This window comes from Varroa destructor, unplaced genomic scaffold (genome assembly GCF_002443255.2).
Source record: "Varroa destructor unplaced genomic scaffold, Vdes_3.0 BEIS01000007.1, whole genome shotgun sequence".
Lineage (NCBI taxonomy): Eukaryota > Metazoa > Arthropoda > Arachnida > Mesostigmata > Varroidae > Varroa > Varroa destructor.
Window position 1 is genome coordinate 34,045,925 of NW_019211460.1, and position 26,399 is coordinate 34,072,323.

Consider the following 26,399-nt stretch of genomic DNA (forward strand, 5'->3'; position numbering starts at 1 on the left):
AAGTTGCGCACAGGTTGGACATGGTACGGCATGCTTTATAATGCTGAAATTCCTCGCATTAGCGGCAATAGATAAATGAACAAATTTACTCATTGCTAGGCCGTCTGTCTACATTAGGGGTGGCTGTGAAATGTATTCGCCAGCCATTAGAAGAAGCGGAGATGAGGGTGGGCGTGGGGAAGTAAATGCCTGAGGGCAAAATGCCGGGCACCATTCCTACGGAAGGATATTTTGCCGTCATTTGTTTTTATTTGACTGTGGGTGACATCATCCGTTCCTCGCGGAACTACTGCACGTACTCTGCATGCTATCATTCATGTCGTGGTCACTGCCGCCGCTGTCGCAGCTTTATAGTCGTTCCATCCGTTCGCATAAACAGAAGCATTATTGTGTCGTCCCCGGACGGAAGTACGGAAACAACTGAATTGAGCAGCAAGTAAAACCACGCCGTCGTCTACGTCGCTTCTGGCTCCAACATCCGCCGTCTTCGCGGTCGTCGCGTTTTCGCGGCGGCGGCAACGTTATGGGTGTTGACTAGTTAGTGACTCACTCGTCTCATGAGGGTGGTTACCATTTTAAAGTTTCTCTCGACACGACGGGAAGGAGGCTATTGGTAGCACTCTACCAGCGATGCATATACAGAGGCATCTCGATCTAGAGGGAAAAAAAACACGCTTATTATCGTACAGTGGCGTCTGCTACCGTTTCTCCAACCACTTGCCCAATGTCAACGAATAGAACCGTAGAAATCGGCATAGCAGATTAGGTCGACGTTACTGGATGCCTTCTACACTCCGCGATGACTCGTTTTACGCGGCGAACCGAAAAATTACGTGACGTTTCGTTTACGGCCAGATTTCAATGGGCAAAAGGGAGAGAGAGGGAGAGCAATTGTAAGATCTCTGATACCGGCTTGCTTTATTTGAATAGTAGATGTGTTCGATAAATACGTACGCCTTTTACACACCTGGTCATCTCTGGTTTCTATTTATAGTTAGTGTATATGTTTTCGATATTTATTATCGCATGTTTATGGTGTGACGTTCCGCTGTTACAGTTTTTCAGATACGATATTTCCAGAAACAACAGATAACGACTGATGACGGGTCTACCACAATTCCTGAGTATGTAGTCATCAACTCGCGATTCGGTGCAGCGGATTATTGCATCTGAATGGACTTTAACCTCCTACTATACGGCTCTTATAATGCTGCTATCAATGAAATATCTGATATTTCGATTTATAACGTTCAACATTTCAGCTATTGGTTCTAGCCAGACGTGCGAAGTTTTTGACATTTAATCAGTTTTAGTGACACACCGTAGAGTCTGACCGCGATTAGTTTGATAGAATTCGTATAAAATGCACCACAACTTAAGAGGAACCAATGTTTCTGTAAGCATTGAAGGCGACGTTTCCAATAAAAGTGACGTAGCAAAGAAGGCCAAACTATTTGCGAGTATTACAGTGTGAAAGCCGACTCTTCAATCAACGCGTTCTAGACTTTTGCAAAGTAAACAGGTGTTTAAATAGGCCTTGCAGGCAGCTGCTGGTCTACAGTTAAAAACATTGTATTCGTTTTCCGCCCATTTTCAATCTGTACCTTATCAATACTTAAGCATCAATACGCTATACATGTAATGTATATGCTTAAGACGATCCATAGCAATAAATCCAAAAGACGCATTTTTATATCATTGGTTGTCCTGATGGCACGCACCGTAAGTGTGATTCTACACAAGAATACTGATGGAAAGATTAGCACGCTTCGCTTCGCGTGATTCTATATCTTCGTCGGCCAAATCTGTGCTGGTACCCATTCGTCTGTCTGCCCACCCCACCCCACCTTCGTAAAAACTGCTAAAATGCTAATTTTTTCCATAGTCGACTATAATAAAACGTTGCTGCTCCGATCACTTGACCGATTATTCGTCGTCCGTTCCCTAAACGCTTATCCGTTTTTTCCGTGACTTTTCCGTGTTCATGTCTGAAGCGATTCACTGTTGCTGAGTGTTGTCTAACTGAATGTCCCACGCTTTCAGCACGGTAGAAGATGATATTAGATCAAACGTTTCTGACCCTCGAAGATCTATTACGAGGGCTCAATGCTCCTAATCGAACCTATGCGAACTCACGGAGTATTCGTCAAAGGCTTGACGTACAAGCATATCGTAATAGTCGTTGCTCTTCAAAGCACCTCGATCGGCTATGTTACCGTCTGATCATATCGACTAATAGATTCTTCCGAGTTTCGCATGCACGGCCAGTTGACTCTGCAACTGTCAGTCGACTTTTCCGCTGCCCCAAAAAAAAGCTGAAAGCTATTGTCGATTTGACCAAAAATAAATAGGTGCGTCTGGCCAATCTAACGTCAGGCCTAAGTAGTCCATGCGAAATCGGCCTACGCAAGCAGTATTCAGGCGAGCAATTAACAATCAACAGTCAGTACTAGCATTATGTTCCGGTACCGATATATGTGTATACTTGTAGTGCATGGTATACAACAGGCACACACGCTTGACAATATACATAGCAGAATTATGAACGGCCAAAAAAATACCAATAATGCGTACAGACGTAATGAATGCTGTGCGAGTATGGCACCGTTATTTTTCGACATAAAAATCAAAACAAATGTATAAGGATATATTGGAGCGTGACGAGGCGCTCGAACATTTTTTCATTTTTGTCTGCAATCCTCAATGTAGAATTCGGTGAAATCACTAAGTGCTTCCATTGTAAGGTTGCGCGCCAATTCGGTTAATTGGAGACTAGCGCAATAGTGTATATGTTTTCGAAATACAATTTTCTTTACAAGCTTCTTTAATCGTAGGCCCCATAAGTAATCTCCAGGATTGTTCTACTGTCTCAATACTTCATGAGAAGAAAGACACGGTACACCCTCGCTGTTTGCGATTCGACCTAGACATGTCGTACATCTATTGGCAAAATTTGTTGTCTTTACAATGGGAAAGGAGACATAAGAGATAGAAACAGAAAGGACTACTATTACAATGATTCAATCGGCCTCTGTTACAATGGTGACGCTAGCAGAATAGATGAAAAATAATGAGATCGAATAACTTACTGATGATTGGACAGAAATAGGAGTCGATAATGAGGGGCCGAGGAACAACTTCTAAATCTAAAATAGTTATGCTAAACGCATGTCGTTGTGTCGACTTATAGAATTAGCACGAACTTTGTTCGGAGAATAGGCCATGATACGTTGTGCCTGCTTCAATCGTAGGATAGTATTTTATGATAGTCAGTTATCATTTTGAAAATGCATGACGTGGCGTCCAACGCACTGCGGGACGCACGAGGCCTGCGCAGTTACACACTGGAATTGTCCTCGCTTGATCATACGCCGATACCAGTACACACTAATTAAGCCTAAAGAGTTGCTTATGTGAGCTCGAAAAGTTTCTCAACGATAATTGTCTGCCATTTGTTTTTGCGATTCACTTTATTTATCCATCTAGTCTAGCCAGGAAGAATAGAATAAATCAATTTGACCAGATCAGTTGAAACGTATACTACTTGTGGATTATTTGTCGTTTATAGTAGCGTTTGCATATAACTCTCGGCCACTACTAGCGTCTGCCAGATGTGAACCGACATATTGACGCCCTTTCGTCCTGCCTCGTAGAGTAATCTGGCTCAGACTTCGAGAGGCTCACCGCTGGCATGTTCTCTTTGTTAAATACTATGTTATGGTATCGTATCCTCTAATATCCTCAGACAACAGAACCCAGTTTGGAGTAATAGTGGCCTCCCTCGTGGGAAGGTGCCGACTGAGGAGACCGCTCGCTTAAAGCATGAGTCGATCGGACCAAGCCATATATACCAAGCTATTCAGTTAATTCTGTACGTTCAAAGCGTAACGTCGCGAACTCCACGCCACGCTATACAGGCTGCTACAAATAGCAGCAATTGGTACAATCATGGCTATGGCTTAAGAGCACTGAGCAACACTCAAAAGATCCAAAAGGAAGAAACGAGCCATCTGCTTGCATATGCGGAGTATACTATAAGAGGAGAACAAAAAAAAAAAACTTTTCCTGTGAAGGGGTCTGGACAGTGACAATGGAGCCACCCACATGTTCACGACGAAACCATGGTAAACTATACATGGGACAGCGAGCACAACTTAATCCACAACTTAGTTAGAGAGTACCAATGTTAGCAATTGTACACCCTTTGCTCACACGTACACTCACAAATATTCACATCACTCTTTAGGTACCGACGTTAACAGCTGTGCTTACGATTGCCACCGTATAGCCTTGTAATTTCCATTATGGTTTTACAAGCCGCGAGACAGTATGTTTCACTGTTACCATTGCTCACATTTCGAAACGGTATTAGTAACCGGCTATTTCTATAAGCGACAATCGACAGTCCCAGGTTAACTGGGCGGTCTATCGGGTCGGTTCGCGCGCGGACGCCACAACCGCAGCGACCTCCCAGTCGGAGAGAGGGCACGCAGACAAACGTGGAGAGAGAATCGACTACACCCGCTACAAACTAGCTAAAGCTAAAGCATTTATCGAATTTGTTTCGTCTCATTACTGCTCATTAGTACGTGCACACAAATCATCCCGTGAGGCTATTTGAGCTCATGCGATGGATGTATGATTCATACTTCTATGCAACTTCTATGTGCTTACTTCTATACAACTCCGTGTGAAGAAAATAACACTGTATGTAGTGCTTTTTTTTTTAGGGCGCAACACAATCCTACGGTATATTGACGAAAGCTTAGCGTCTAAGTACGTAACTAGCGGTGGACCTTTTTCTCCTACAAATTTCGAGGCTATAGATGTCGAAGCGAGCCCAATTTAAACTTTATAAAAAAAAAAAACAGTATATCTGTGAAAAGTGATTTCAGAGGATTGAAGGCTGCAAACTTCAAATCTACGTTCGCGTAACGTTGGTGAGGCAGCCATGTTTAACGTAATTTAGAACAGAACTGAAACAATTCCGTTGGAAACAAATACTTTGAGAAGCGTTTGTTGCTCAATACAGTCCCAGCCCATGCAATGCTTCTTTACAACTATACTTTTATGTGGATATTGTATAAATTTATGTTATATATAATTATGTATGCACGTTGCTATATCCATAAGATCCACATAGTCCTATAACAACAGGACGGGCCGTATTTTTTTGTATTTAGCGATATGTGAGCTTATAGGGAACGAACGCAAAATATTATTGAACATATCTTGCATCTGTGTTTTTCAACCTGCAAAATACTATAAAAAAAAAAATCATTATATAAAATAATAGTGACAATATCTTTTATGACATACATATACATTTTATTAATTTGCTATTAGTATTTTTATGACGTCGGCTTGGCTTTTTGTCATTTACTATTATGTTCTTGTGTGACAATGTGGTTCAGTATGTAAGTAGGAGGACAGCTGCATCTCGCTGATAATACGTGTATATGTGGTAATGTTATCTATGTTTCTGCCAGGCAAGTCGTTTGTAAAGTTTACATAAGGCAGACTGAATCGTAAATAATTTCGTTGTACAAATTATATATACATAGATTTTTCTCAGCGTTCAAAATGTCAGCTCATAAACTAAAGAGATGGTTTTTATGATAGCATTGTTTATCCCTTTCTGTACACTGCTTTATGTTACTTTTTTTTTTCGTCCTGTAGCTGTTGTTGCAATATAAGAAGATGTCGATGTATGTCCGCATCCGATGGCTTACTTAAATACTACTTACAACTAAATTTAATCCACAGGGTTCCCACGATGCAGGATACGTCAGAGGTCTGAAAATGGCAAGCGAGAATCCCCCGTAGCAAGTTGCTGATTGGATACAGTTGAGATATAAATAAATCTATCTTGATAATAATAGCCATGATTATGACAATAAGAGTGAGCAATTAGAATGTGTAGGTGTGTCTAGGTTGTAACAACTATGTACGTTTAACTCCCAATATATCCCACTATAAAGTCTAATTATTTTGTTATCTAAAACGAACGACTGGTCAACAAATTTGTAAACAATCGAAAACCTAAAATAGTAGACGATGCTAAAATAAAAGGATAAATTTTTCATTTTTCTGACCTGATTACTACTTTTGTTTGGCTTAAACACTACGCGTACTGTAAAGCGATGAAGAAAGGCAAAAACGAAACTTATGAACGTTATAGCACGATATGTTAAAAAAAAGAAAAAATGTCAGTTGATTGGGCTGTATACGATGGCGTCACTAAAAAAATTAAATGATGCTTTTACATTTTTATTATATTAGTATGATTTTATCACTGCAATTAGCTCACGGGTGTCTTCAATTCGTTCGCCGCACACCATCGCCTTTGCAATCCCTTCTGATGGATTCGTGCAAGCATACGTCAAACTGAAAGCAGTCATTTTTAGCGGTCGGCTTCTGCCAGCAGATTGTTTATAAACACTAAAGAAAACATTTGAATGTTCAGTGTCACCCCGGCATGAATACAGACAACCAACAAAGCCGAACTATCAGATTCTCCGTCCTTTTTGCTTCGAAAAGCTTCAAAGAAAAGCGGCCCATGTTTTCACAGCGATAGACAGCATACCTTTGCTGGTAAGTCTGGTTGCTCAGTGCTTACGCGTCTTCACCTTGATTTCTTAAAACAGCGTTTCGTTGATCTACTTCCTCCGATATTCCACTCTTGGTTCAGTCGTCGATTCTCCAGAGAAAACTGGATAATCACTAATCTAATATTTTTCCTCCATTCGTTCCTGAATTAAAGCAGCCTCATTTCACTCAACTTGACAAAAGTAAACTCGATCTTTTTAACGGCCTCTTGAAAAACGCATAACGAGGTAGCAATTTGTTTAACGATAGAAGACTGTGACCATTAGCTTTTCAGAGCTGGATAATTTCGGTATAGGCACGTATTCATAATTCGCCCAGAATTTCCGTTTCGGATCAGTGAAATATACCAAACTATACCACATACTTTTCATAGTGATAAATCTGTGATAGGCGATCATGGCTACGAACTCCTTATGGATTAATGGAACTGTATGTTTTCAAGTCCTACAGTAACACCATAAGCGTCTTAACACTATATTATAACCGTTGCTGACGTACAGCCATATCATAGGGGACCGACGTCAACATCAAAATAAACTGTAGAACTGAGGAATATCTAACATCTTCAAACAGAATACTATACACCTAGTAGAAAAAGCCGAGATCCAATTCTCTGCAATAATAGGTAGCTACTCTGTTGATATGGCCCTCTGACCATCTAGCGATAGAGCAATATATATATACATATCTATTATGGACATTGAAAGTATCAGAATTTCCAGGCAAATTCAGTCCAAATCTGTATCTAAACGTCTGCCTGAGGCTGCAGCATCTTGATAGTACCAGCAGTAGATCGAATCGACAATAACAAACTGAGCCAGATAGCCGACGATGTTCGGAATCGACTACCAACGAAGTCAGAGTTTCAACCAGTGGAGACACGTTGATGGGTCGCCAGCGGGCCCCATACTCGAGGCGTTTGTCACTTGCTTGTCTGCGGACATCGTGAAGGCTGTACCACCGTCGGTCTGCTTACTCGGCCTGTCGCAACTGGATTACATGGCGCCTGTCAAATGCATTATTCAATTAGAATCCATTACTGGCCTTTCTGCCAGTTCATGATGGTAGCGCTCGAGTTATGAGTCAGCAAGATCGTAGTCCAAAGCTGTTTGATGCTGCCATGGTTAATTAGTAAAATCTCACCCTCACTTTTCTGATCACATGCCCTTTTTAAACTATTAAATCCATTATCATGGAATTCCGCCGCGAGCGTGTAACAGACCCATTGAAACACGAAAGCTAGCGTAGCGAGATTTGCTTGATTTGACGTTTCAATGGAATGGAAATTCAGTGCATTTATCCACTTGGCGCAGCATAAGTACATCTTAGTTTTCTCCTATGTAGTCATGTTTCTATTACAGTTATTTTTCTACGTTCTTTATTTTAATTTTCGGATTACCTCCCGTCAGCCTTTAGTGTCTGTATACATGATACGAGTTAACCAAAGGTCGTATGCATCACGGTGTCACACATAAAGATATACTAGATCTGACCAATACAGATAAACATACGACCACACCAAGGCTAACGCATCGTTCCTTCCTGATGTTTCTCGGCCTTCCTCCTGTAACCATTCTAGCGGTCAACAGGTAAGTCACGATTAGTTGAACCGTCCAGGATGGTTGCAATTATCGTCGCAATTATCATTATCATCGCAAAATGTACGCTCATATCCCATACACCCGTGCCTCTTTCTTCCACTAATAACAAGTTACCCACTAGTGACCACCTCCACTAGTGATATTATATAATAGACGTACCCATGAGCTTTCCCCCGCATCTGTTTCGTCATTGATTAATTTATGTTTACATTGATTGCTGGCCTAGGCCAACAAAAACTCGCTGGTTTTTGCTGGTCTAGGCGCAGGGTATACGAGTTGTGATAAGATTTCGTCACAACTCCCGTGTTATCTAACCCGTTACCCTTTTGTGGTTACTTCACTATCCTGTTATAGTCACTTCACCAGTCTGACTTATTAGATTCACCAGGGATCTCAGGTAATTCTTGATCTGTCTCGCTCATGACACGGTAGTTTTTAGTATATTTATATAGCTCGATTATAGGCTTTTTGGTTTTAGCTGATTGGCTGTGTTTCTGAGGTGCACGTGAAATCGCTAGTCGGCCTACCTCCGAGGGACGTGCGCCAATCGAGCGGTATTCATTCACCTTTCGATAGACGTTGCGCGAAGTTATCGACTCCGCTCCTGAAACGTTACCAAGGCTTAAGGATTTTTTTGTTTTTCGCTTTTTAACAATAAGTAGTTATAGATTTATTTATATATAATAATTTGTTTAACGTGCTAGTTCGGTTCCTGAGACGTCACCAAAGCTCAGTCTTTAATCTTTATTTTTTTTACACTACAAAATTACGTGATGTTTTTTGACTATTTTGCATGAAAATCAGCCCTACATTAACCGCTACAACTCTTCAGCTGACATTTATGGGAAATCATTTCAAAAAAGTATCCCAAAGGAACTAGGTCGACACAAACAATAGGGTTTTAGCTACTTTAAATCAAAGAACTTACCTAAAGGCATACGGATTTGTATAATATTTTATTCAGCTCGTCGAAACCTACCGAGTTAGGTTTTATCGACAGATTATCATTTTAAGAATTTTTACTTTAAAAACTGAAACCTAGGTCTGTGAACATCCATTGCGTTTCGATTCAGCTGATTGAGAGCTTTTGATTGGTATGGAGGTCTACTTCACATAGACATTCGTGTCAAAAAAATTTACACTCGCGAAAGCGGCCTCATTCGTTTTTTGGCCTATTTTGCCAAAACATCGATTTTATAATATATATCGAAGGGTATATTATGTCCTTGCTCCGCTAGTGAAATTGTATCGATTGGTGTGGAAGACTGGGTCCAAAAATGGTACTTCGCATAGAAAGAAATACTTCCGATATTGTAGTATCTCTCAAAAAATTCATTAATAAATACTACATTTTCTAATGATTGCCATATCAGCCGGTTGAACTTTCCATTCGACATTTAACAGGAAATCCTAAAAAATCTCTTACAAGATTTTCCCATCGTCGCATGGGGAAACAGATATCACGTTCTGTTTTTTGCTTTTTACGCCGAAATGCCCTCTTTAGGCTCTTTCTTATATTGAGCATCATGAATTTTTTCACTTTGAACCTGACTTTGGAGTATAAAAACATGTATAACATTTCAATTTACCATTTTGAGGGTTTGAAAGTGGCACTAAAAACGACTTCCTTTATAGATTTCTATGTATAAACCTTTGGCTGGCATTTTGTCAAAAGCAAATTTTCGACGAAAATACCATGAAGATATAGCTTATTCCAATTCTTCTAGTTCTTATAGGCACATATAAAAAAACTTGAAGAGATCGCAAGTTAAACATATTACTCGTATGCCCTTATGAGAGAAAATAACTTCACGTCTGAAAGCAATGTTCTGAAGGAATTCTACCTATTATAAACAAAATGTGAGCAAAGATTACCAATTGTCTGCTAAGCAGTAGACAAAAAAAAGCAGGAACCGAAAATTTTCCCCTAAATCCAATTTCCTAGAGCCTAAAAAACAGATGATCCTTTAATATGAATCATTCGTAAATTTTCAATGGTTATCCAGCAGATCACAAGAAAGAAATTCACACAAATTGACATTGTGGTCCATGGAAAAAGGAGATTCCCCAGTCGATATCACCGATCTTCCACGCGGGGCCGCCTATCATAGAGTCTTTCCGTATCAGAAAAAAAATCAGTTTTTATTTTTTATACGATTTTTTAACGACTTTAATACGCAAGATAAAGTTCCAGTAGGAATGCAGATTTCCAGTAAAATACTTATTAGAGCGCAACTCTCCAAAAAAAGCTACTACCTTATTGTTTAAAGAAGAATTTTTTGAGTGTTTTAGATGGTAATATTATTTTTCTATTATTATCACAATTATTATTAAAAGAAACCCTTAACAACCTGACTTAGCATCGCAAACATTTACTTTGTTTCGGGTTCTTTTGAAATTAAAAATAGCGGCCAGCTGTTCTCTGTACAGGGATAGCTTTTTGCGTATGGTTTAAGTCATGCAACGCTCCTTGGTCACACTTATTCATGGAAAAATATATTTTTGTATATCTGATGATTTATCTGCGCGGACGATGCTGGTGGGTGCTTTGATAAACAGTACCTCGACACAGTGTTTTTGAACATAGAAAACGATTGTTACAGTCGATTTATGGCCAGTGAAATTAATATTACCCTCTATGGAACACAGCAAACCCGTCTAGTATTTGGATGGGTAGGACAAGTATTTGGCCAATCGGTTCCACCTTCGCCCTAATCTGAGGCGCTTATGCGGCTGGATGAACGGACAAAGCTTCGACAGTCACATGATGACCGTGAGTGCCACCACTGGTAACTGCAACTGCTGCAGCAGGAGCACCAGCCCCAGCCCCAATAGTAACCAACAGCATCAGCAGCAATAAACACAGCCCAGCAATAGCAGAACAAACCGTTGCCTTTACTTTTCATTGGCGTCGAACCGCCGATTCACACGAATTTAATTTGGCATCATTATCCTACCGTTTCGACCGATGACGAATGATACAGGTTGGAGCCACTTGTGCAGTATTGTTGGAGACACGCGAACAGCGACGTAGCAGTGTCATCCGTTCGGTCAGCAGCCGTAGCAGATGCAGGACGGCCTTTCCATTGACTCACCGAGCGACGGTCCAACCGACGATCAACTGCACCTTCTGCTTCTGCTGCCGCAGCCTCTAGACCGCAGTCAAACAGGATAAACACTCGCTCTAACATTTACCCTCTTTTTCTAGCCGTTTACGCTCTTGCAGTGTCGTCGACATTGTCGTTGTTGTTGCCACTGGCGCAGTCGCATTTCAGCAGGAACCTGCCAAAAGTCATTTACCATGCTGCGGAAAGCACCCCAGGAAGTCGTTTGTTGTCCATTCATTCAATTTCATACACTTTCACCCACCCCTTTCCCATCAGTGACCATCGTGCATCAACAGGCTTTCAAAGCAGGTGGTTTGCGATAGCAGTAGCAGCGACTGCATGTAGTTATAGTTTGCAGGAGCTGATGATAATGCAGGGCAGTTAGTGTTTTACTTGCAGGTGTGTTTATATAGGGTTGGTGCAGCTGCACAGCTGTTGCGGTTTACCTGCTTGTTTCCTGTGTGCATATGCTGCCTCGGCCGCTGTTACTGCCGTCCTTCGTTTCATCCAAAGCGTTTCATTTGACCATTAGCGCTACCACTCGACATAGGGTTACCCTAGCTCCGTTTATAGAATAATAGCCCTCGGCAATCATTAAATCAGGCAGCTATCTGTCTGTCCACAGCATAAGATGGCAGTAGCAGCAATCAATGTTTTGCTTATATTGATCAATACAGGTAGGTACGTGCTTCCGCGCTATGTCTACTGCCCTTGTAATATAACATTACATAAGTATAAAGGAAGCAGGGAGGCGATACTAGCCAACATGACCAATGAAGTGTCGATGTCATAGAAACATTACCAGTATCTATCTATTTCGTTTTTACTTCAAAATGTCATCTAATGGGTTAGCAGTCTGTAGACAAATCATTAACCATCATACATAAATGGTCTTTGCTTTTGATATCCAAAGTAAGAGTGGTTAAGAGCAACAACGTTTTTATTCCTTACCTTCCTCGCAGCCTCGGGATGCCGCAGATTGTATCATAATGTGTGCTGCACATTGGCTTTATGTAATTGAACGTAGCTTGGCGCTTCAACGCGTTAATGGTAGTGGTTTTGGCACCACGGTCGATATACCTTTCATGCTTAGCCTGAGGCAGGCGCGGACAATCAAAACGCGTGAACAGAGCGACATCAAGTCTGCCGCAACGGTTGCTGCAGTCGACTGATAGATTTGGTTTTCTTTACGCACATGATACAATGTCGCTGTCATCAATAACGTAATCGAAAAATGCCAGCTACAATCCGTTTAGGGAAAACTAATACGATACAGAGAGCTAAAGTACAAAGAAGTTCAATATAATTTAGTTATATGTAGGAGTTACCGGTTTATACCAAACGTTATGCTGGTCAGAGCAGCAACTCATAAATTGGCCTTATATTAAATTCTGTCATTTTCGCCGAATTAAATTAACATTTTCCGAATACCATTTGAAAAATAAAGTGCCATTAGATGAAATAGTTGAAAATTAAATCTTTTTGGGCGCCTAAAACTTCTCAGGCCCAATGCTTCGCTGGAGGCTTGTGACTGCTCGTGGTGTAGTTGGGACCAGTTCGAACACAAATAGGAATTGTATAAAACGTTTACGTTGACCAAACGTACTTTAACCAGGGATCTCATGGTCGTGAACGTGGCACTTCACTCATTCACACCCACACATGCAGCAGTGCTTACTTAAGTAAGCTTATTAATGTACATGTAAATTGCCTGTGTAAGCCCCTAGAGTACACCTCCGGTGAAAATGTGCGTTGCGTTGCAGATAGATATATATTGTGCCACCGTATCTCGAAATCGGTTCTGACGTAAGTTCGTTATTGTTGAACTGAAAACCATTTAAAAATAATCGTCGCCATCGGTATTGGTACCCTGGTTTTCACATTAGCAGACGACGTCTTCTAGACCCGACTAATTCAGTAGTCAGCGGTTACTGCTCTTTCAAAAGTCATCGAACGCCGGTAGCCCCAGAAAAGTTAGATACATTGTGATCCGAATTATGGTAAATCGAAAACAAAATCAATGCAGTAGTAGATGGTGACGGTAGCTGCCCAATGTTGAGACATAAATATATAAACATTGGGAAATGAAATATATGTTTCATTTGTGTGTTCAACGTCATTAGCTTCGTGTTTTTTTCTTTGAGTTTTTAAACACACACATACACGTACACAGTCAAAGAATCACTACCACTAAAAATTTCACGGATCATAGTAGGAGTAAGTTCACTTTTGCCAGGGTTATTTCACCGCATCAAATACTAGTTGTTTATACACTATTAATAATATTACGCTCGCTGGTTTCGTTTCTTTTACCCGCTTAAAACAAGCGTTCATCAATGTATTTATCAACGGTACGATTATTCTAATTAGGGTGATGGTGCCATTTGATATTATTGTGGTTAACTGCTGCAAGACACTGTGAGGTGTAGAGGGGAACACGAGCTTTTATGACCCCTTTCGCCAAGAATGTGTCTTGACCCAAACAATTCCTAATATACACGTAATGATCACGTACAGATACTACCTTCGAAAACAAAGCCATATACAGTATCTACATGTACTGTTGAACGACATTACAATAATAAAATTAACTTACCCCCTGTACATCAGTCTTTTTGTATGAAACTCATATTAATACACCGAAATACTGCGTGGCGAAACAGGTAGCGCCATCTATTGGACGGCTGTGGAATATTTGTCTTTTTAAGCATTTCAAAGGGGCGCAGCGATTTTCTATTCTAAAAATCTTACTACGTCTGCACCTATCTCGGTGAGGTTATCGAAGTTAATGTTAATTTATGCAGATATAATTGATCCTCTTCTTCCGTAAAAAATAATTCAAAGTTCTCGAACATAAAAAGGGTTTATACCTTATTTATATGCGCGAATTGATAATAACATGAGAGTGTCATTCACTATAATTGCATATACGTGCACCGAACGTCAAGCGGCGATTGCAAAGTTTTAGAGAATTAAGGGTGTCATATACATCGAATCGGACGCATTTTATGTCAGCGTTCTGCATTAGACGTCAAGGTGGATTTAGAAGGGTACAAAACCGCTTTTATGAAATGATGGTTTCCCATACTGCCGATAATTATCCTTTTATTTTTGATTAATTACACACTGTATAGACAAGATCATCGACCTTTCTTTATTAATCTGGTGAATCAAATCAATCAATCATAAAAGGTGCTTCGTACCCAAAAGATACTTTTAGCATTTCGAGTTAACTGATATGTAAATATGTATGGATCTCACTCATAAATACAGTAAAAATTACTCAAGTCTCTAGGGTAACATTTTTTTTATCGTAGTTTTTGCCTGTTGCGAAGTTTGATACGGAATGGAACGTAATAACATATAATCTTTGCTGCATAAATTTACTCTAACTTGTCAAGAACCTGGTCAAGAAAACATTTATTGCAGCATACGAAAATATACTATGTGCTTCATTTTTTTCAAGTAAAAAAATAAACGCAATAATATTAAAAAATAAAAAGTGTATTTCGAAGAATTTCTGTACAGTTTAGTTTAATGAGCGCTTATATTACTCAAGCGTATTATTCAGCGCCTGTCATCTGAGACTAATAAATATCAATGAGTATTTTTTCTCTGATTGTTTCAGTGTTCTTATTACCTGATTCCCAGCATTGCGCGGGTTTCTATAATCTCAACGAGTCGACTTGCACTTGTGGTTCGATTATTTGAAGCAGTGTAATTTCTTCTGCTGGTCTTATCCTGTTCACAGTCCCCACCCTTCGAGTCACCTGTTACTGGGCCGCCAGAACGAATCAACACAAGTAGGACATAACATTGTCCTTTTGCCGTTTCTGATCGTCTGCTATACTCACAGTGTCACGCGATTCATACGAAGGGGTGGACCCCTTCATGCTGCCAATTCATATTTTATATGTGGTTTTGGAGCAGAGCGTTATTTTGACTGATGCTTTCAGCATGTTATTTTGTAATGATAGAACAAAGCGAGTGCAAGCGAAATAGCGGTAGCGTAAAGACAACGGTAATAACTGTATATAGAGGGTGTGGTTGAAGAAATTATTTTATTCCAAAATATAGATATATTGAGTTCCAAAAACTGTGGGAACAATGGCACGATATCGATTAGGTCAAAAATGAGGTCGGGCAGGCTAAATGACCTGAAAAAGATCTCTCTATTTAGATAGAGCTTTTCTGGAATAAGCACTATAGACCATTCACTTGACATTTTTATTAGGTAGTCTACTAGGTCTACCAAAGATCTACTACTACCAAAGAGAGAATAGCCGCATATTATCTCCACAGAGTAGTCTTGAAAGCCTAGTTTAAGGATAGTTCCAAGGTAGTTCAAGGACTACACCGGGCATCAATGTTTTCGAGTCAAAGTAAAGGTAAGATATTCTCGTTCACTCTACATGTTCCACTTTATTCATTTAGCTAGATACTTCTAATGCAGTCGTGACGTAGAAATCCATGCTTTTAGCTCAGAGCTTAAATCGAAAGCATCGATTCCCTTTACGTGCGTAGCTTAGTCGAAAGACTACACTTAACATATTTCTGGAGATTGTGCAGCACTTATACTTTGCAATTTTTTTTCCAGAATTTTCAGGCTTAGATAGTAGAAGGTACCGGGCATAAAGATCCTGTCTTATTTCTTTCGCCTTACAATCGGCGTAGGTGTTATATTCTATTGCTTAATCCGTCAGTATCCATAGTAACTTAAGCCATTTAGACGGTTTATGGGAATGAAACTGCACCTTTTTCCTTTAATCTGATATGCAAACAATGGTGAGAAGCGAGCAGTGCCGCTTAGTTGCAATATAGGTAAACTGACAGCTGACAAAAGCTCAGTTAGGCTAAATTTTTCTTTTGATGAGTAGCCGCTACAGATGGCAGCGTGCAATGCCACTGCCGCTTCTACGAAAGGAAAACTCTGCATTTGATTATTCACTATACCACAATCTCAGCTTACCCATTCACTCAGCGCGCTTATTCGAAATCCGACCCGATCGAAGCAATCCCGGGAACCTCTGCTTTTGTTTTCTAAAATGTATTTACCTTCTAGCGCATTAGACACCTATGATTGAGTTGTATCACCTCCTTCTGGCAGCAGTACCAATGGCCGGCAGACGCTGATAGGCCAATGGCAGTTGTAACTTAGTAGGTCCAACGTTACTTGGAAGGAAGTTAGATCAACTTCCTGCTACCTAAGACCAATGATAAATTTGATCGACCGTTCTTATGACGTTAATAATGCGATGCACTTGGTCATCTTGGGCCATTCTTGCTGCACCACCCTTAGTTTTGTATGAACTTCTATATTCACTATGTGAAAATGAATTAGCAGACATGTAAGACCGTACCAAGCATGGACAAATTGTGCCATTATTTATAGTTATGAGATGACATAGCAAGTTTCGTCAACTAAGTAGTGGTATTAGTATGATTGCCAGTATCTTGAGATGATCGGGGCGACCTCGCTGCATAGTTGGGAACAACCTCAGGTAGTCATGAGCGAGACAGAAGGATAAATTTAGCCAGTCAAAAGAGACATGTTTATATCATCTGCTGAACTAGTGCCTATAGGATAATGAACGTGTGACACAGGTGGTGTTCAAAAACTCCAGCGAAAACGAAAAGCCGGCCGACCCGACTAGCTAAGAGGTCAGGTAACAAATGCGTGTCGACTCTTCAAGAGAAACGGTAATGTTGTTGCTGCTAGCTTTTTCGGTAGACTACCGTTGACTAATCCACCTAGCGTGACATATCTCTACAGATGTCACACGACCTAAAAATCGCTCTGATATACCCCTAACGATTCTATATGAAATATTCTTGCTAACTGTTGCAAGCGTCATCGTTTTGTTCGTACCTTGAAATCAATGGACTAATTGACGGTCGTGCTGTATGCTACTGTTGTATGCTTAATCGTAAACGAGACACAGGATACAACCTGTCGTGTAATTTTTGTGCATTTGACGATTTATTGATAGAGTGCAGAGTTGGATTGGTCGTCTTAGCGACTAGTTCGCAATGGCTAAATCTTATGGGATTGCTTTAATTCTTTGGGCCACGCTTGGCATACTCGGAGCCCACCACTTTTACCTACGTAGAGATCGACATGGAGTGGTTCATCTACTCACATTTGGTGGTTTTCTTCTTGGCTGGCTATACGACTTACGAAATCTGGACAACTATGTTCGTTGGGCAAACTTTGATCGTGAATTTAAAGAGAAATACCTTGAAAAGATCGAGATGAACAAGGAGCCGGAGGATCCACTGTTGAAGAATCTTTCCGGTACGGCTCTGTGCCAAACAGCGTCAGCTCTACTGATAATGGCTGTTCCGCCAAATCTCGCTTCAAATGAAACCTTTTCGTATTACGTGATGCCAATTCTTACGGCAATGTTAGTTGCGTTTATCGTCTATTATCTTGGTAACATCGGCGAGACGCAAGGCACATACAAAAGCGCCCTCAAAGGAGCCCTGATCTCAGTACCATACTACTATTATAGTCCCACAGGCAGCGTTATTTGGTGTGTTTTTGCATCGAAGAATACATTTGAGAAAAAATACCGTCCGAGACCTGAGGATAACGGAAATTTTTGGAGACGTCTCTATCGATCTCTTCTGGTGACTGGTCTCATTGGCGGTCTCTGTGTTTGCTACTTTATTTACAATTGCGAAGTAGGAACGGATGACGGCGAATCAGTCAGCTGTGTCGACTCTCTGCGTTTCCTCAATGCGTCGATGTGGAGTAACTTCAAGGAAACCATGATAGATCTCTACAACTATATGAAGTACAACGGTTTAGGCAGCTTATGGAACGACATCGTGAAAGCGGTCGATATGACTGGGACAGACAATGCTATTAAACTCCTTGGACTAACAAAACCCGCGTCCGAAAGCGACATTAAGGCGAGTTACAAGAAGTTGGCCAGACAGTACCATCCGGATAAGGTCAAAGACCCTACAAAGCGATCAGTTGCTCAGGAGAAGTTCATGGAAATACAAAACGCTTATGAGCTGCTATCCAAAACGAAGGCTAAGAGAGGAAAGCACAACGGAAAATCTCGGATGGATGATAAAATTGAGCTTTAAATATAAAAAAGTACACAACGCAGGTATATACATAGAACGATTTGTTGTCAATGTACAACAGCCATACAATAACTAAACACCCCTGCACGCAACGCCGTAGAGCAACGTTATAAGGTACTAACGTAAGCGGAGAGAAAACGCCAGGTGCTCAGTGATTTTATTAACGCCTGTGTGGTAAGAGCAGGCTGTGGTAATAAGCAGTATGATGCAAATTCTATTTTCAGGAGTACTCTAGACTCGTATAGCTTTTAATATGTTTTCTATAAGTTTAAAGAAGTGTTCTCTACAAATACGGATACACATATTGTGCATTTCTTTATATTTCATAGGTTCACTACAGTTAGTCAATCATATAACTATTAAACATGCTGCGAGGTCTTCAGACGACTGGAGTCAACAAACTCCTGGCCTATAATAAGAAGATAATGCCTTTGTATTTACTAAACGTGTTCGTGTAACGACTCCTTGGAGCTGGAGCTTCTCAGTAGCCAGCCTGCCACGAGCTAGGTTACTGTCTGCGTGTGAATAACAGTAATCAATGCAATGAGCCTTCCAAAGGGGAAAACAGTTTACGCAGAGGATAAGATCATGAAAACGTCACGACGTCACTAAATGGGGCCAGGGCAATTCAGAAAATGACCCAAATGACCCAAAAAATGTGTGCTTGTTTCCAGTGGTGACGTTACTTTATCTGAATAGTATACTGAGTTCGATGAGAACTCAGTTCTGGCAATGACTATGTTTTCACGAAATCCGAAAAATGCGCAAGAGAGATTGTTCTCAATAATAATAAATCTGTAATAAGCAGATATTTTCCTAAAACTTAAATTTTAACTTATTTTTCTAGAGCGGATTTGATGAGGCTTTTTAGTGATTACAATAAAAGCCGTGATCAACCAATAATTAATTTGTTTCAATAATTTGGCTACAGTTGTCGCAAATTTTTTTTTCTAAAGTCTGTTACTATTAAGATTATAGCACTATGCTTCATTTACTAGGGAGTGATATAGTTATCCGTCAATGCTTCAAAATTTATTTCCATGGAATTAACAAAGCATTTCTTTAACCCTAAAGTTAATCTTCCAGCTTTGGCTATACTGAGATTGGTCAACCTTTACGGAAAACGAACACCTTTTAGTCTAACATATATCCGACATCTGCTGCCCACACGGATTGATCTGGCAAATGACAGGATTACAGTAAACTCAGCATTTTTCGTTGTTATACGTGAAATTCGTATACAGTGATAACAGCTGAAGCCAAACATCCTCACAGTTTATAAACTATCGATGACGTTATCATGCTGCCAGAAATACAGAGTTCTAGTGACACATACTTGCGTGACATAAAGATGAACGTTCGCGAAAATGGCTTGAAGTATTTTCGTGGCCATTACCCAATTACTTTAATGATAGGGATCTCGATTTGACGTCTAGGTAACGAAAATTTCCTCTGCGGACACCCAGATGACGAAGCGGAATATCTCCGTCCGTCTGGTTAGTTTATAGTATGCATAGTGTAACTTCCATGTGGCTTTATGATATTAAAAATATTTAATTCTTATACGGAACAAACAAGAATTGCCATATAAAATCGTATAATTCCTCCATATCAAGAGAGAAATATAGAACTGAAGAAGGTTGAATATGCAAGATCATCATTTAACCTTGAGTTGAGTACTTTACACCCATATAAAATAGCAGTCCGCGAAAACAACAAAAAAAAAAAAAAAAAAATAGGTTTGGCAATTAAATAGATACTAAATTTCTTACGTTAATGTGCAACCACATTCGAAAAACTGTATATTAGATAGATTCTATCTTCTACCTCTAGAAAACTATTTATACAGGGTAGGTCATCAGTTTTTTTTTTTTTTTATTAAACAAGCAATAAGGCTAGCGACATAATGATTACCGGTCTCGAAGCTAATAAAAACGCTCTCACTCGCTTAACATTGTTCTAGCTTGCCTAGAAAATTTCCAGTTACAATTGCCTACTTCCATCCGTATATGCCTACCCCTTTTAATTTATGCCCATAATCGACCGAATACTATCTCCGTCATTATCACTACAGTTCACCAAGGCTTCAGAGCAGCGTCATTTAGGTGTCTCTCGATTCTCCATTCGGCTCACGTTATTCCTGTTATTGCAGACGATTAGTAATTCTCACTGGAAACAACGGCGATTGGTGGCAATGAGTTTTCGCATTGCCGTGTACCGTGAATAATGTGTATTGTTAAATTATTGGACGGGCAGCTCCGATAATGGGTTCTCGTTTGGGTAGTGACGACGACGACGACGACGACGACTATCACTGTTGATTCAACTGATCAGTTTGATAAGCCTGCGTGCTGGTAAAGTATCTTACAGAACGGTGGCTGATATATCTACTACTGTGATGACTGGCCTCGTCGTGTCAACGACACGTCTTTTAGGTTTATTCATTGTTACAACACCATGCGTACAATTGTAATTATTCAATAAATCTCACGTGGATTAGAAATAACGGAAGCAGCAGGATAAAGCAAACATAAATAGGTTTAGTAAAAGGTTTCTTCCTTTAACTCGAAAGAATAGCAAAGGGATGTTATATTAATTGTTTTTTATTGTTAATTATTCTTATATAGAATAATTAAAGTATAGGAATATTGGTCACGTCAACACACAGCGGGTAATTTTTCTAGATATCCCGCGGCACTGAGATCGAGCTCAGCAACAACCACTGTCATGGCAGCTAGATCAGCCATCGTCGCATCTAACTTAACAATACATATGATACTAGACTATAACACGGATCACGCTTACCTGAGACAGCAGATAGTTTTAAAATTATCACACAAAATGGATCACACCTCTGGCGTTCAGGAGAGACATAGGGAGTCTAGGAATCTAGGAGTCTGATACCCACAATAGCCATTGAACTAATAATATCGTCAACTCGGATGGCGTACTGCATGACCGTCGTTTAGGGGAACAATGCTACAACGAGCTGTTGATACGCCAGGATGCCTTAGGTTTATACTATAAAAAGTGCCTTTCGTTGCGGCATGATTACGCGAATATTATGTCCTATACATCTTCACTTTATAAAACAATAGTAATGACGATTCCACCAGAGTTTCCACTCTGCTGTTAGAACTGTAATATTAAATATATGTTTTGCAGGCAAACGTTGTCTAACGCACATAAGAATGTGTCACTAGCTGTTTACCGATTTCAGTTCCTAGGAGCTGGATTACGATTTTAACTCTATACCTGGTGGTATTAGTGTGTGTGGTTGAAGTTCTATAAGGATTAGTTTGGCGAATAATTCCAAAGATTTTACCGTACTCATACGCGTATGTACGTGCTTGCTCTGGAAGTCAATGGGGGGATCGACTTCTAATCGTGATACAAATTCTACTCATTCTACCTTTAGCTTCAGGTACTGAACGAGTATGCCCGCGAGTACTTTACATTATGTCCTTGTGATCAAGGTATCAGTTGCAGCCGTCCTCCATGCCTGTGCCAGTGGAAAAGTGAACAGCACTCTTTGAGAGACTATATAATGAAATTCCACGCGCTGATTTATTCAGGCTAATAAAAGTGCTGCCAGATCGAGATTTTTGAGCCTGTGTAGCCATTGTGGGAAATCCTGTTTTGACAGTTTGTTGATTAATTAAAGATACGTCATCTAGCATATGTAAACTTTCCAGTTCAAAAGGGGACAACGACAACGATGAGACAACTGAAACGATTCCTTTAATTTGACTTAAATTGTTTTCCTTTGAGCGATTTTAAGTCGCCGTCTAGCTCTTAAGTAGTACAACTATTTCGGATAGTTGTACTACTTGCCCACTACTTAGCCTACTTACTACTACCTAGTCCGAAATATCTGCCAGCGTAAATTTACATACTTCTGCAATGAATGCCCTCACGGTCATATCCATGTGTATAGAAGTCACACTGGCCTTTATTAGGCAGTAGTGACAGTTGTTAGAATAATTATGCACCGGAACCAATGAAGCGCCAGAAAAATTCCCTTACATAAAACAAGCTCGGATAAGAGAAATCCACATAGGAAATGACAAACGATAACCTTTATGCTTATGATATTTAGCTCCATATATAATCTGTATCTATAGTAGTGCATCGTATAGATTGCATATTAATACTTTGTACTTGTAGTAATGTTGAAGGAAACGGTCAACAAGGAGTGTGCGATTTTGTAGTTACCACCACCACAGCCTCTATAATTAGATCAGTCTATATTACAAGGTACCTGATATATGGTAGTTCAAAGGAGCACTCATGAAGAACGGCCCCATTAAAGTATTGGGTAAAACGTAGTCTATACCTAATCGTTTGGTAAAATGTTTATTCACGACGACCAATAATAATTCGCCCACTGTAGCAACAAACGGATGCTCAAAGACACAGTAGTTGTTTTATCTAGGCCTGTATGCCCAACAGACTTCTTTTCGTGTAACTCCGTTTGAATACACAATAGCGGTATAATAATGTATCATTTGTGTCATGTGTTGCCCTTTTTCCCTACTTTCTCTACTACTTGCCGATAGATACATAAACAGATAATATATCAATAAAGGTTAGTCAGCCGTTATGGTAATACTCGTATTTGCCTTTAGGATCTCGTTCACTATAGCCTGCCAACGAACGCTGTTTTCTCCATTTACCTGCCAGTTTCACGGCGTTTTGTATTTCAAAGCCGCCTGCTGTTCTGTTGTTTCTTGAAGCTCGGTCTCACAGCACGAGGGTACCCATGCATAGGTCTCTCTTTCCTGCTCCCTGTCCGTAAAGCTAAGTCCCACTAATTACAATAATAATAACAGTACTGCTGTTGTACTTCGTTATTAGTAAGTACAACTGTGGGTCGTTAGGTGAAGCTATCTGTTTTCCATTGTGCTTTTGTCTGTTCATCCGTAACATAAATCCTTCAAATCGAGAAGTTATTAAATGTCAGCGGCAAGGCAATGCAGCGATCAGCAGTAGCAGTTCTCTTTCTGGCATAGTTATCTAACGGCTAATGTTACTGTTATTATCACAAAAATTTAATCAACTTCAGTAGCTACCTTGCTATAGCGATTACAGACAACGAATGAAGAGTGAATGCGATCAGATAGCGAAAAAACGCAAACGAACCTGGAAAAGACCTATCCTATGCACACACACACACACACACGCATGGATACACGGCCACTCATACAATAAACTGCACATCGCTAACAACCGTGCGAGAACGATGCGAGTCAATGCTGTTAATATTGGTCAACAACAGATACAAAGAATAAAGATTTTTGGATCAAACGGTATCGTTACCCAGACTTTTGGCGAGTTCTAGCGAGCCATAGAAAATGAAAGAATTCATAAAGATGAGTTTCATCTTGAAACTACAGTGGTGGAAACAGTTCGCCGTATACGAAGTATACGGGCTATATATATATATATATATATATATATATATATATATATATAAGGGTTTACTACTAGAGATATGGTGAGCTGTAACTGAACCAGAAGCATTGCTTTGTGCAGACGCATAGCTCCTAAAGCGCATTATGTTTGCTTAAATGATCTAATGGAAGATACGATAAAAAATCCTGCATTTAGCAGTTAAGTTTAATATGCATAGGTAACTTTTTTTCCATTGCACAGCAACAACAACAACAACAACACTTAACTTCACGCCGCAAAAAAGGCAAACGTTACAGCTGGAGGCTTTCGGTAAGCCCCGATATAAAGCAAACATTTCTTCGACAGATTACAATTTTCTTTACCAATTTCTCAGAATCTTAAAAGATGTATTAAAACCGGCCTCGTAAAATGTCTAATTGCAAGTACTGAGGGTTAGTATTAGTGCCCATTTGCAAAGTGGGAAACTATTCAGCCGATCTTCACAAGTTGCCGAATCGGATATACGTCAGCTGAGAATACTGCCGCGATAACGATAAGAGCAGATTCAATCTTATATCGTTATTTCACGATAGGAAGATTATCACTAAAACATTTTCCTCAACAAATTCGACATTAACGACCATCGGCTTTGAGCTTTACATAATATACGTGCGTGAAAAAGCACTACGTAGGGTAACTAGTATAGTATATATAACGTAAGCAGAAATTAAATAAGCCTCTCATAGCCATGTGTTAGAGCCTGTCCCGATAGCGGTGATCTGGTCAGAACGAGTCCGATTGATTCGCTGAACACTTCTCGTTCCTGATACCTCTGGATAGCAACTGGAATGTGTCTTCATATCTCACAAGCTATCTGACTTGCGCTACAATTTACATTATTGTTGTTCAACGTTTCGACAACGTCGATGATCGACAAAGCACGAGATTTACTCCTATTAATTCCTCTTAAGGCATCTACATATGTCACTTTTACAATAATATGCGACTGCGCGTGTGTCTCTAAGGAGTGGACTGCCGTGCGCGATTATAGTGAATCACTGTGCCCCGTCTGTTCGTTTCCCGTCCTTGAGCAGGGCGGCGTCACCGCGCTGCTAATTCTCCAGCGCTTATCGTACCTTTTGTTGATACCTTCCTACACTAAACAGTATCGTGGCATAAAAAACGACGTAATAGTTAGGAAAATAATGGCTTCAAGAGTCCCTAGTCGCTTGCAGTGGAGACGTGCGCCGATTTGGCCACCAGCATCGAGGAATGCCTGAACAACGGTGAAAAAGAATCTCGTAAACATTGTTGTTATCACACAGTTGACGCTACGCGTTGGCCAACAAACATTTCTCGTCTGAATCCACTCGACTTCTACCATCCGCGTGGCCGTATCGTATATGTACGCGTATGATATTTTGTTTTATACTATTTGATTATCCTCCGCCATAGGGCTCGTCTCATACGTCTCGTCGTGTAGATGTGTGATGGTGTTATCTGAGCGCTGTCCAAGGTGGCACTTACCGCTGATGTCCTCTCTCGTACAGCATCCCTCACGGTTTCCCGAGCCTGTGCCGCACTCCCGGGTTTGGCTAGACTTCGGGAAAACTTTCTCTCTGCCATGTTCTATGGACGCCAGGCGTTAGCCAGGCGCGTTCTCTTTTCCCGTAGATTGGAGGTGTGTCTAAGTATCGCGCCTGTCTCTGCTAACGAAGTGGCGGAAGTAGAGCTGGATAACGCCTGGCAATATTTGTCACCAACATCACTATAACCATGACTGCGGCGATGTTTGTCACTCACAGGCCGCGCTACTACTCCACTATCACGTTCACCTCCGCACGCATTGTACACAATATATCGTGCTATACCAAACAGAAACTATTCGATTTCCACGACACCGAACGACACGGCGGACCGCTAAAGCACAACATAGTGAAGAACGAGTCTGCCGCAAGACGCACACTCACCCACTCACACTTACACACACACACACACACACACGCTCAAAACAACTGCACAGAACTTACGAGGATTAAGTGGATGTCAGTGGTGGTAATAGGACTGAACATAGTGGCGGCAACGGCAAAAGCTCGCTCAATGACACACATGTACTACGTCACTCACTCACGGGGCTCTACAGCCATATGAGCAAGACGCAGCGGCGACAGCAGCAGCCGTCAACAGCCGCCCGATGGACCACAACAAACAACGGAGGTTATGGGAGAGCGGGCCTGACCAGCCGATGATGACGGAGTTGGCCATGATCTTGCCTAGCGCATAGCTGACGCTTCAGGCGATCTGCACATACAAGAAAAATGAACAATGATGATCAAGGAAGCCAAAGCACAAAGAACAGTAATGTAGTAGCGGTTCAATAAAAAAAATGTTGGGGACAAAAAGCAGCAATGAAATAAATCAGTAAAAACACCTGTAGAAGAGGCAATTTTGTCGTATTGCATTTAAAAGCATTGCCTACGTTATTATTGTTAATTTGGATTAAGAGCGCACTGAATAAGGGATGCAGATCCCATCCAGTGCTACCCAACCATGTACGTTCCGTCCCAATTACAAATCGATCTGCATAGAT

General features: G+C 40.5%; 2 protein-coding genes across 10 annotated transcripts in view; one reads left to right on the forward strand and one right to left on the reverse strand.

Annotated features, from left to right (window-relative positions):
- The window catches only part of Ziz (dedicator of cytokinesis protein Ziz), a 58,950-nt gene extending 32,942 nt beyond the window's left edge, over window positions 1–26,008 (reverse strand). For 2 of the 9 annotated variants that reach the window (XM_086976052.1, XM_022815295.2), the window contains exon 1: window positions 4,105–4,423. Coding sequence is in view for 3 of the 9 variants with exons in the window: in XM_086976055.1 (XP_086832181.1) it covers window positions 25,337–25,435 (99 nt within the window). In the remaining 6 variants the exon portion in view is untranslated. Of the gene's footprint in view, window positions 1–4,104; window positions 4,425–5,747; window positions 5,797–8,737; window positions 8,815–25,336 lie in introns of those variants that run through there. The other 7 variants (XM_086976056.1, XM_086976057.1, XM_086976050.1 and 4 more) reach the window with 7 other exon arrangements.
- On the forward strand, window positions 16,290–19,243 carry wus (TM2 and DnaJ domain-containing protein wurst). Its single transcript, XM_022815301.2, has one exon. The coding sequence runs from the start codon at window positions 17,348–17,350 to the stop codon at window positions 18,413–18,415; it is 1,068 nt and encodes a 355-aa protein (XP_022671036.1). The 5' UTR covers window positions 16,290–17,347; the 3' UTR covers window positions 18,416–19,243.
- Window positions 26,009–26,399: the final 391 nt, after the last annotated feature.

Coding starts and splice junctions, on each gene's coding strand:
- wus (XM_022815301.2), top strand. CDS start 17,348: ATGGCTAAATCTTATGGGATTGCTTTAATTCTTTGGGCCACGCTTGGC.